This window comes from Apteryx rowi, unplaced genomic scaffold (assembly GCF_003343035.1).
Source record: "Apteryx rowi isolate R43461 unplaced genomic scaffold, aptRow1 scaffold_144, whole genome shotgun sequence".
In the NCBI taxonomy this organism is placed as follows: Eukaryota; Metazoa; Chordata; class Aves; order Apterygiformes; family Apterygidae; genus Apteryx; species Apteryx rowi.
In genome coordinates, this window is record NW_020447686.1 from 16507 (window position 1) to 29414 (window position 12908).

General features: G+C 35.9%; 1 protein-coding gene across 1 annotated transcript in view; it reads right to left on the reverse strand.

Annotated features, from left to right (window-relative positions):
- The window catches only part of LOC112962233 (propionyl-CoA carboxylase alpha chain, mitochondrial-like), a 115872-nt gene that overhangs the window by 12166 nt on the left and 90798 nt on the right, over nucleotides 1-12908 (reverse strand). The window contains exon 7 of the mRNA XM_026058212.1: nucleotides 4837-4939. Coding sequence (XP_025913997.1) covers nucleotides 4837-4939 — 103 coding nt within the window. The remainder of the gene's footprint in view (nucleotides 1-4836; nucleotides 4940-12908) is intronic.

The window sequence follows — 12908 nt, forward strand, 5'->3', positions numbered from 1 at the left end:
CCTGCACCTACAACACCAATGGTTGCTAAAGTGTAAATAAATCTGTGTAGATGTGACAGAAAATGAGGCACTGACCTCACAAAGATAACTCACATGCACTGTGCTGTATCAGACGCAGAGATTTTTCCTCAGAAATTCTTCGAGCTCCCATAAACTTATTCAACTTTCTAGAGGAAAAATCCCCTCCAAAGAGTTCTGCAAGAGGAACAATTTGGGGGGGTTCCAAAACTACAGCTTCTCCCAGAACCCTCTTCCCTACCCAGCAGGTAGCACCAGAGAGCTCCAACCCCAGCTGGATTTGGACACTAACCACCTTGTTAGTGTCCAAAGCAACTTTCTACCCTAGTCCTATATATTCTGTCCAGAACTAAATGACAGAGTTCTGCAGAAACTTGTTTGGGGAAGACAAAAGGTAGTTCTAGGGTATAGCATGCTACTCAGATGGAACCTCTGTCCTGCAAGTAAAATGATTCCTTGAGACCACTTCTGTTTCAGACCTCCTTACAAAACCTACAACTTCCTGCAGATGTCGGTCTCACTGAAACAGACAAACAAGAAAAGTCCCAGAATATTTTGACAAAAATAAATTACTATTCTTCTCTCTTCTGTGTGCGTCTCTCTCTATATATGTATTTTACTGAAAGGAATAATAAATTATTTTACAAGCCAACTTATAAACACTTTCATTCATTTCAGGGACATTTCTTGTATCATTCTTAATTTCTGCAATCTGTATCTTAAAGGAAACATTTTTCCACTGTCAGTTAATATGGCTTAAAGAGACGCACATGAATATTCATTATGAAGCTGTAGTGATAAATAGAATCAGCCATGTAACATCCAGTGTCAGGCTTTAAATTCATCTCAGGTCCACTGTTTATATTATTAGAAATTAAAGAAGGTACTTATTTCATAAAACAATTATATTTCAGAATGCATTTACAGGCTGTTGAAAATCATGCTCTCTGATCACTCCTGGGATGAAGTAAAATTCCTGTACACATCTCACTAAAAATACACATCACAGCTACAGCATTTTTGTAAATATCTAAATATTGTTAAAAGAAAATGTCCTGTTTGGGGGATTGTAAGATGAGATGGTTACAATATCAGTATATACTACATACAGCCATACACTAAATAAATGTAATGTATCACATCCTCTCCTGATTCAGCTAAATTTTTTTTCCAGTTGTAGGATTCCTATTTAGTCAAGTAATATTTAGACATTCCATTTACTTTTACTTTAAACTCAGATCCTTTATGTTAGATATTTCAGGAGAACAAGACTTCAAATCAGTTCAAGCACAAACTCTATTTGGACTCTTTTTTCCTGTCAATTGTTTTAGTCTTTTCTTATGTTTTACAAAGTGATTGTTTTATAGCTAGACACAGGAAACCCCTTATTTAACAATTTTAAGTACCAATGCTTTGGAGCTATATGAGAATGTTAAAAAAAAGTTCTATTTAAAAGTTGCTGCTAAATTAATAAATATTTGGCATCTGGTCTCAAATTGTTTGTATATTTAGTAGTTTGAAAATGAACCAAGGTCTAAAGTTGATTAGAACATGAAGTTAAAATGATAGGCTATGATATTGTTAAAAGGTGCCGTCAAAGTATTTGTGTAAGGAAAACAAGATTCATTGTATGCTTATTATAAATAAAACCATAAATTCTTAAGTGTAAACAATATAGCCTTACCATATGTGAAATTATTTGATTGTTATTAAATACAGTACTGTTTAATTTTTTTGAGGTAGCCTTTTTTAAACCTAAAAGAATCAAGACAATGCAAAATCTGGCCTCAATTCACAGAAGTATGGAGAAATTAATCTCATCTAACTTTAGTCAGCAGAGAGTCAGTAAGCCTAAGGAAATTGTCTAAACTGCCTTTCTAAACAATGAAGAAAAAGAGGGACCTTCAGAAAGTGACTTATCCCAAATTTTCTAGGACAGGAGGAACAATTCTCAGAAGGTGCCTATCTCTTTCCACTGACCAGGGAGGGAGCTTAGAAAACAAAGTTAGAACAAAAAACTAACTTTAAGACTAAACAAATACCAAGTCGAAGCATATACTTTACTCCATCTCTATACAAGACAGCACTTGAGCACATGAATGCACTTGCTTCAGATCTACTGACTTTCCAAACAGTTCCCTGAAGTCAGATCTCAAAAATTAAAATGAACATCCAAATTTATTTTCATTCTTCTTGAACAGACTCCTCTTCTACTGCTGGTAGCAGCCTGACTGAATTTTATGTACAGTACAGCATTGTTAACCCAAATCTGCAAGCATCAGAAAGGAATACAGCTTGAAGATGTACGAAGCTATTAAAAAAAAAAAAAAAGACAGAGACAGACAAGAAACAAAGATGTAGGTATCCAAAAATTATTAGTCATATAAGGAAAATGTAGGAACAAGCTCTAGAAAACCCACCTCTTTTGCAACCTAAGAGGAACACTGAAACTAGGTGTTCACTATATACCTTCCCCCAATCCTTCAAAGGCAAGAATAGCCTGAGGTTTAAATTTCATTTTTACAGACTCTGTTTCTTTATTTCACATATGCTATAACTTAGTCTGTGCACAGGCAAATGTTAAACGAAAATTTAAAATAAATAAAAACATAGGAAGTATATCAGGTTTGAGTGGGCACATATCTGGCAGAAAAAAATGGTTAAATATTTCTCTTAAAAATCATTCCACACTATCAAATTTTTTGCTGTTGTTGTCTCATTAAGTTATCGAGCTACTGTCAAACTACTTCAGGCTCCCACTGTAAAAGAAAACATACCGCAACTTAGAAAGAGTTTATATCTTAGACCAGGAAAATAAGTGAAATTTCTGTTGAGAAAACTGACATATTCCTTGTGGATTTCTTGTCAGAAGAGATTAATTCAACACTATTGGCAGACACAGTCCAGTTGCCTACATAAGATCAAATTTATCCAAACTTTTAAATCATAATTTTATTAAAGAATCTGTCTGAAAGCAGGTCTGGCTTTAATGCTAGATTCAATAAAAGATATAAATGGTCACAATCTGAAAGTTAAGGAAACTACACCTAATTTCTAATCACAAACTGCCAAAAAGGGATACAAAGCCTCTAGTTCACAAGGATCATTAGATGCTTCCGAACAGAATCCAAAATATCTATAAGCCAGCTAGAATTTGCAAGAAAAAAAAACGTAAAGCACAACAGTGCTTGAAATCTTATTTCCTCTGCTGTGCTTATGGCACTGGAATCAGAGCTCCAGTGAGTTAGGATCCACAGTTCAAAATTCAGCCCTCAGCACAGATGTCTACAACCACGTTTTTCAATGAACTGAGCATGGTCCATTGTCTTCCTGTTAAAAAAGGGCTAGAGAATAAAAACAGGAAGGCTGTATTGCGTACGATAGCCATGTAGTTTGAGCAATGGCCCAAGACACAGGAAAACAGATTCTAGGCCTTTTTTAGCCTCGGGTTTGAAACGATATTCCCTACCACTTAATAAAATGCACAGAGTACAGGGCTAAGGGTGGAAGGACACCAGTCTCCTAAACTGTACTTTAGTTACTCAAAAGCACATTTCTGTTCTCCTCTAAAATAGAATGCAAAATAAACAAAAATTGAGGGGGGGGGGAATTACTGAACTTGTCTTTCACAGAAAAAGACTAAGGGCTACTCAAAAAAAACCCTCATGTATTTGATATCATTTATATTAAACAAATCATGTATCACTGCTTAAAAGACTAAGATTATCATTAAAAATTGTATCTCTAACATGAGCCTTTTACTATTGTATTAAGATACATAGTATTAGAAATTCTGTTTTTAATTATTGGTAACAAATAAATATAGGGTTGTGATTTTCTTGATCTGGTTGAAAACCTAAGTGAAATTATTATGGAAAATTTAACAACAATTGCATTTGACAAAAATATAGTATTTCATGTATTTTTGTAATTTTTCCTTTGATGCAGCTGTATAACTGAACCACAGGTTTTGTTTTAAAATTTTAAGTTTGATGGAAACTCTTACAAGAGGACGCAGTAAAATTTGCCTGAAATGCTGTGTCCACTGGAACAGTTCTAGGTCACTTCGCATTAGCAGGGCACCCAGCCCAAAGATAAAAATGAATTTTTTGCTACACAGCCATCTAAAAATCTCTGCTATTTTTATAGAGGCATATAGACTACATCTGTAAGCGCCTTTGCTAGCTCAAATGATTCTACAGTGTATACATAAGCATGCAGTTTTGAAATGTTATACATTGCCAACCCAAACGGGCAAAGACTTCTTCAGCTCCCTCCACTCTTCCTAAATTTTGCCTACCATAAATGATGGAAAAACAGAAAACCCCTGGACAAGTAAAGCAGCAGCATCTGGGCTTTGATAAGAGTTCAGGACCCCTTACCCCAAAGAATGCCCCAACAATATTTTACAGATAGTAAAGGTGAGAAGAGCAAAGAAGAAAAAGTTGGGATAGAACAAATTTTAAGATTCAGTAATATTCAGAGAGACAGTTTATCCCTTCCTCTCAGAAGAACCAGCAGAAGAATTATATTATGTCTGATTCACGTATTCGTATACATTAAGCTAAAGGTATCCAAATAAACATAGAAGCCTGTTATTGCATTGGCCAGCCTCACTCAAGGTTTCTATCAGAACAGACGTGATGACACTCTCGAGGAGCTCTGCTAAAGGAGAAACTCCTTGGGATGCGATACACAGGCACTTCGCAGCCACACTTAAGGTGCACCATCTTCCCTGTAGCCTGTAATGTCCACTTTTTTGAACTTCAGGTGTTTAATTAGTCCAAATATTATCAACTAAATAATAATAATACAAACCTGGATTTCTATGTGACGAGGGTTATCAATGAACTTCTCTATCAGTAAGCGATCATCACCAAAACTTGAAGCAGCTTCCTGAGATGAAAACCTAAAACCTTCCCTTAAATAATGAAAAGAGAAAGAATAAATCCATATTAAAAAAAGTTGATGATTAAGTTAAGTTCTGAAGAACACAAGTAGAAGGAGCATTGTTACTCATTCCAATCACCTAACAGTTTTTAATCAAACCGTTCCAAAACCTACAACTTTTACCATTTGCACTTGATTCTTCAACAAATGTCTTTTTTTTTCTTTTCTTACAAGGCAAAAAAATTACATTCACAAAGTGCAGATAATTTAAGTGTTTAAAAAGTTTGGGCACTTAAGATGATTTGCAGGAATTTTTTCATTAGCATCTTCTACAAAAATGAGACAGAAACCAAATCTAAAGAAACAAATTGTAAAATATATATTATACAAAAGTGAAGATGAAGCTTACCACTATTTTTAATGCATACACTCCTCAACACGTCAGAGATTAGTTATACATTAATTAGGTGAAAGCACTGCAGATATAATACTGTGTATCTTGTAAATTCAATCATTGAACACGCAACCAGAAGATGCAATACTCCATTTAATATACACATAGCTATACCACTTTTTTTCCCGCCAAACTAGAATTGAGACTTACACTGCATGTTCCAAATATTTCCCTCTATTTTCTCTTTCAAATACATAATTACTCAAACAAATGAAGATTATAAAATACTAGATATTTTTACTTTATTTTTCCTAGCAAAACRGTTACTCCTACAGGACATAACTGCTGCTGAAAAACAACTTTATGCAAAGTTTTCTCAGAGTGAAGTTTACCATAGTGCAAGACTCAAAGGCTCCTGAGAAGTTTTCTACAGGCTCTTTGAATAGTATATTAGCCCCAATTATGTCAACATATATGAAAAGTCTGGGGCAAATTTATGTGGGATTAATCATTGGAATGCAGTAGAATGCAGATATTTGTACACTGAAAAACAATTATGACAGGACTGTTTCCATAGCTTTCCATCTCTAGAACCTAGTTCAATTTCACAAATGAAACTTGCACTGCATAACTGAGCCATAGATAAATCTGTTTCACAGTACACAAACATGCATATTTAAAGGCATTTCTTCACATTATTTTAAAATTGTGGATTTTTATTTGCTACAGTTTTAAGAGAGACGATTCTCAATGTGCAATCAGTTGTAATCTTTCACAAGTTTGTATCTAACCTCAATATATTACTTTTCAAGAGGATCAAGGACATACGTATTTGTGATTCTGTATGCTAGCTGATCTGTCCAAAAAAAAGATAAAGTGAGGCAACAAACATCCACACACAATATTTGTGCTTATTGAAACAGATTTAGAGCCATTTTAATTCTTATAGCAAAGGGGTTTTTTTCACATTGTGTATATTCTATCAGACAGTATTATGCTCAGTTGACTATTTTTCCTTTACTGAAATGTGCTAATTAGAAATCCCAACTGCAATGCTTGTTAAAAGAGTCATTACATCTAATTATCTAATCCATGTATCTGTAAATCTTTTTAAAGTTATATATAACAGATATATGAATACGACTGTCTCRGTCAAGGATTGACCTTATTTATATTTGTATTTTACAAATCCATGAAGCTGCATTTGCTCAGTGATAAAGTTACCATAACTGCGCTTTATCTTTCTTAAAAAGATCATACCAACCACACTAAGATGGCCTGGGTCTCTTTATCAATATAAGAAAAAAAATGGTTAGACTAGAAGAAAGCTTGTATTGGGAGTGTTATCCCGTCACCAAGTAGCAGCAGGGCCTGAGGTAATTCCATCTACAGGGAGCATGAGTACCAGTTCCCAGAGGCAGTGGGACCACATCAATGGGAGGTGCGCAAGGTCAGCACTCAGAGGCACCAGCGGAAAGTTGAAAAGGGCCCACCTCAAGCAACCGTACATATGCCATTGTGACATGTTGGGATATGCTCTGTTATCTTTGAAAGGTTTTGAATATCAGGAGAGGTCCCTGATGACCTAAGAAAGACAAATATTTCCCCCACCTTTGAAAGTGCACGAAAGAATAAGAACTACAAGCTGGTCAGCCTCACTCTAGTTCCTGGGAAAAATCATGGAGTAAGATCTCCTGAAAGCTATTTCTGGACATATGAAAAAGTGATTGAGAACAGATTAGATTTACCAACATGTATTTACCAAGGGTATCATGCTTCTACAACAAGATCTATGAATGACATGAGAACACTGAATGTCATCTGCCTCAACTTTAGCAATGCCTTAGTGATCTCCCACAGTTTGTATCTAAATTAAGATGCTACAGTCTAGATAAGTACACAACTAGATGGGTGAAAAACTGGCTGGATCATTGGGCTCATGCTAGTGGTTGGCAGCTCATACAAGTGAATCTCCTCTGTGGTATATTAATCTGGGATCAGTTTAATCTCATTATCAATAACCTGGAATGCACAATCACCAATTTGTGGACACCACTAAACTGGGGAGTACCATCAGCATACTTGAGGGCAGGGCTGTGTTTCGGAGACACCAAGACAGACTGGAAGGGACAGGCAGGTAGGCAACTTATGAATTTCAAGAAAAACAAATAAGAAGTCCTGTGCTTAGCACAGACTAATCCCCTGCATCGGTACAGGCTGGAGAACTGACTGGCTGCTGAAGATGACCTGGGGGGTCCTGGTGGATAGGAAGCTGTGATGCAAGTCAGCAATGTACCCTGACAGTGATGAAACCTAATAGCACACTGGGCTTTATCAAACACAGCATAGCCAGTAGATGAACAGCAGTGATTATTCTCCTTTATTGAGAACTTGTTAGATCATATCTGGAATACTGCATCCAGTTTTGGACTCCCCTTCATACTAAAATGATGTTGATAAACTGAAGTGAGAACAGCAGAGAGCCAAGAAGATGCTCAGGGCATTGGAGCACATGAAAGGCTGAGCAAATTGGTCTTAACTGGGAGACAAGAAGGCTTAGGGGAGATCTAACAGCAGCCTCCCAATGCTTGAAGAGGACATTACCAAGAGATGGGAGCTAGGCTCTTTAGTGAGGTGCACAAGAGAAGAATAAGAGAAATTGGTCACAAATTGAAACAGAGGAGGTTCCAATTGGATAAAAGGGAAAAAATTTCCTGTGATAACAACTGAGGCAGGCTACTTGGAAAGGCTGTGGAATCACTGTTCTCAGAGGTTTTCAAGATCTGACTGGACAAAGCTCTAAGCAACCAGGTCCGAATTCAGTGCTGACCCCCTGCTCTGTGCAGGGAGCTAATGAGATGACTTCCCAAGGTCCCTTCAAACATGAATGATGCTACAAGGGGGAGAACAGGACGCCTTTAAGAGTTCTCTCTCTCCATACAGTACATCTATTCACACTGAAGTATAAGCCGTACAGAAGTACTTATTGATCTTGCCATAAATTTCCTTGCATTTGTCTGAAGTGAGATGGTCTGTGCCAACTCCATGCCTCCACCTGCAAGCTCAGCTTTGCTACTTTAATTAAAGCAACCACTTTCTTTGGAGGCAGACAGACACTAATGAGGAACTGCAGTTATTGTGCAATATTTCAGTTCCCAACATCAGAAAATAACAAGCATACAGCCTTTTCCTATCAAGACCAGAATTAGAAAGATCATCTAGTTAAAAACACGTTAGATAATCATTAGTACAATAGAATCCCTCTAAAAATGCGACCAATAGATACTCAAAATATTGTTTGATTTTACACAGAAAACCAATATCCATTGCTTCAGCTTGACTCTAAATTTAAAAAAAAACTAAAATGACCTAATCACAGCATTTTACATCTATATTTATGCACATAGCTGGCATGGAATCCTGTATTTAATGTGTGTGTATACGTGTGTGCATATATAATGTTTTGTTTTGAATCACAAACTAAAAGTATCTGAGTTTACATGTTTCTTCAGTAATACAGAATTTTATCAATTCGGATAGCTTTCTGCTTTCAATTCTGATTTTCTATTAAATGCTTATCTGCTATATAATTGTGATCTTGTCATATTTGGAGGGCTTTAGTATAGCTTAAGAACACATCTCTACCAATCATTGGAATAATCATCTTAGTAGCATTCATATTCATTATTTATTTTTGGCAGAGTTACAAAACATAAAGAGTGCAATAGGCTATAAGTAATGGTCCATTAAAGACTTCCACTTAAAATCAGGTCCTAGCTAGTAGGACCACTGTCCTTCACTCACAGTTCACTTCTTCCCTTTACCTCAACATTTCTACAGCACACACCTATGCTGGACAGACCAAGGAGGCCAAGTCCATACGCTCCCATTTTTGAAGAGCAGTCTGGCAGGCCAAATAAACTGCTTTAGAAAGGTAATAAAGCTCAATCTTCAGGTCTGTAATAGGGAGCGGTGTTTGATTTTACAAGTCATTGTCCTCTTGTCCTGCAAACCTTTTCCCAAATTTCCTCGCCTCAGGAGGCGAGGGATTCAGAATGATCTGTTATGTATTATTCCACTTAAGTTCTTCCAGTTCTGCTGCTCATTCCTTCAGAGCCATTGGAAGATTACAGAGACAATACTTCAACAGATGTTTCTGAAGGAAGGTGGGAAACTGCAGCATATGATTGCAGACAGGACTTGAACAAAAAATTTTGATAGTAGTTCTCCCACACATCCTGTGATAGCACCCCAGTGAACAGTAACAACTGTGGAACAGTGCAAGCAAGCACAACATGGTAGCATAGAACTGCAGAAAAGAAGTGACAGAGGCTCTTGGAAGTTTTGAAAGCAGATGTTTGACTTTTAAATTCCTAAATTGACATGGGCTCTAAAGAAGAGAATTTAAGTAACAGGGATATTTATTTTCCTATTATAAGCTAAAAGGTAAAATCTTTGATCTAAATACCTGTTCCTGGAAGGTGCCTCGTTGGAAATTTTCAGAGACACATGAAGCATGCAAGATTTCAATATCCAAGGAAAACAAATTTAGCCACAAAGCTCCAAATTTATCAAAAATGAATTGTTAGAAGAAAATTCATTACAAATTTCCAACTCAAAGAGATTTTGCTTGCATCTGAAACTACTAAAAACCAGGCTCATTATTTCCTGTATGGTGGTGACCTCCTATACCGAACCTACAAGCTAGTAAGGATCTTTCTGTGCAGAGATCCAGGCTTAAATATCTGATTTTCCCTCAAAAAATTAAATTATCAGTTCTTTAGAGAGATGATCCCCAAGATAATTCCTCTTCAAAGCTCGCAGCAGACCATTTGAAGCCATGAAGTTTAAGACTTAGTTACAGGTACAAGTGTTATCCTGAAAGTAAAAGAGAACCTTCAATTTCTTCATAATCAATGAAAAGGAAAGAAGGATGGATCATAAAACTTATACATTCACAGACTCCCACCCTCTAGCTATGTTTTGTGCTGAACTTAATGTTGCCTATATTTGAAAAATGCTTTGGGACTGGGACCTCTGGGATGCAAGCACAGAGGCTCTTTGTATATGAGACCAGAGCTGAGATGATCAGTTATGCCAAGACAGGAGTACCATTAGATATATGCAGTAGCAGAACTTAAGCCGTCACAGTTTCTCAGGCCGTTAAGAACCTAGAAACCTAAATTCAATACAAACTGCTCTTCAGATATCTGTTCTTTTTCAATAACTTCAAGTGGGTATCTGTTATGTGAAAAAAGCAAATCCTAAATTCAACCTATCCAAACCAAGATCACTATGATTTAAGTCCTATTCAGTTAAGACAAAATTGTTTTAATTTCAGATCTGGGTTAGCAGCTTGAACTGCACACAAAGTTCCACACTAGATCTTGACTCAAATTTGGAAAAAAGCAACAGAAACGATGAGAGTTTGAGGTATTCACATCTGAAGAGATACAACAGCAGCCACACCCAAATAGGGGGGAAAGGGGAACATGGCAACCTTCCACAATCACATGCACATGAAGAACAACTGCCAAAAGAAAAAAAGTGTTACAGCAGTGGTAAAGGAGTACTCTAGTATTTCCAAATATAAATACTAAATAGAACTGGCAGAAACCTTGGATATATTTGGAATAATTTCATAATATCTAGAGGGATCTAATGAAAGTTTCTTCACTTAGGATATTTAAGAGGTGTGAAGGATGAAGCAGTAATAAGTTACCATAGTGAATAATTCCATAACAGCAGGAATTCAGTCATTCAGATAGATCTTTCCCATTTCCAATGTCTATTGGCACATAATACCACATTATTTGCTATGTAACATCATCATATAAAGCTTTTTCTTTTTTAATATGATACATAATTGGTTTTAAGAAAAGAGCAATTTTCCATGCTTCGACTATCCTGAAAATCCAAAAGCATGTTTCAACAAAATGACTTTATATAAAGCATTTTTTTCAACAGCATTTGAAATTAATCCCATAGGGCAAAACCAAAACAAATTTGCAAATCAAAATTTTATCCACAGTTCTCAAACATCTTGCATGTATGACCTCTAAAATTCAGAAAGTCATTCAGATATGGCTTCTCCACAGTGTCTGCCAACAKCTGAGAATTAGCTTATTTTTAGAATTACGTGGACTTGAATGCAGCAAGAAGACTTGAGGCCAACTTTCATATGATGTCAAAATTATTAGATATATAGTTTTTGTCAGTAATAAGTAGAGTCACCTTCAAAACACTCAGTCAGAAGTTCTTCTTTAGATACATAAAAAGGAAAAAATCTTAATTCCCTAAGACGCTTAATGGACATGTACAACAAAAATCTTTCACAACCTCATACACATTTCCTCAAGAAAGATTTCTTCAAGAAGCACCAAAATACTCTGCTTCATACTTAAACGGGAAGCAAATCTATCTTCAGTTCTCTTAATCTCACTTTATCTTCCTGCAAAAAATATTTTGCCTACTGAATTTTGACTTCATTGCTGCCTGTAAACTTTAAAATAAGCACTTCTTGAAACAGGGTCAGTAACTACTGTTGATCTGTGACTCAATGAATCTAGGTTTTCTTTCTCTTACCACTTCTTAGGTATTATTCTATAAAGTTACTGTAAAAACAAGTCTAATATAACTAAGAGGATAATTAAAAGGGCACCACTGGCAAATACCAAGAAACTGAGTATTTCAGAGGCTTTCCACAAAGAAGGCAAGCATCTCTAATATGGATCAAAGTAATCTCATTGTTAAGTGTACCAAAATAACATCCCTAGTTGGTTTCTGTTGACATCATTTCTATCAGGTGACTTTCTGGTCAAACAATAACCATAACTTCTTCAAAACAAATTAGCAATCATGATTTCAGTCTGAGTTCTCAATTTTTAGACAGTTACTTTAATCAAACTTCTTTGAGAGTTTCTGAGCAAAACAAGAAATAAATGCCTTTCTTTCAAGTCCAACAGATGTACTTGCTGACTGAATAAGATCAAGGGAGTAATTTTGGTTTCCAAAGCAGTGGGAACAAAGCAWCCTTGTAAGAAAGTAGGTTATTCTAGATCCTCATTCTAACGTGCAAATCCTTATTTTCCTATTTAGATTTGAATATAAACAGGCTAGAGGTAGCAAGGTACACAAAAAAGTTTTATTCAGATTAAAATTTAACTGCTAATCATTCATTTTGTTCTTCCTTACAGCTTTTAGGTTCTGAGACTTAAAATAAATTTAATAGACAATACAAAAATATGACAGGAAAAATCGTAGTTGTAACTAACATTTAAGCAAATGAAAAAGAAATGTACTTTGAGTTAGTTCCAGATGTGTGTGCTCTCATATTCACATGAGAAGGAAAATATTTCTAAGTTATCTGATTTTAGATCACAACAAATAGACTTTTTGTTACAAATCATTGAAAAATCCCAAAATGCATTTTTCTGTAACATCACTGGCACAAGAGCTTGCGACTAGACACCTCACTGCCAGAATACCAGAGAAGAATGGATTCTAAAACAACTCCAGTCAACAAGTATCTGGCAGGGTTTGGAATTCAGACACACCGTTAAAAGATGTGAAAATTTGGGTGTTTAAACAAACACTCCCTTTCAAA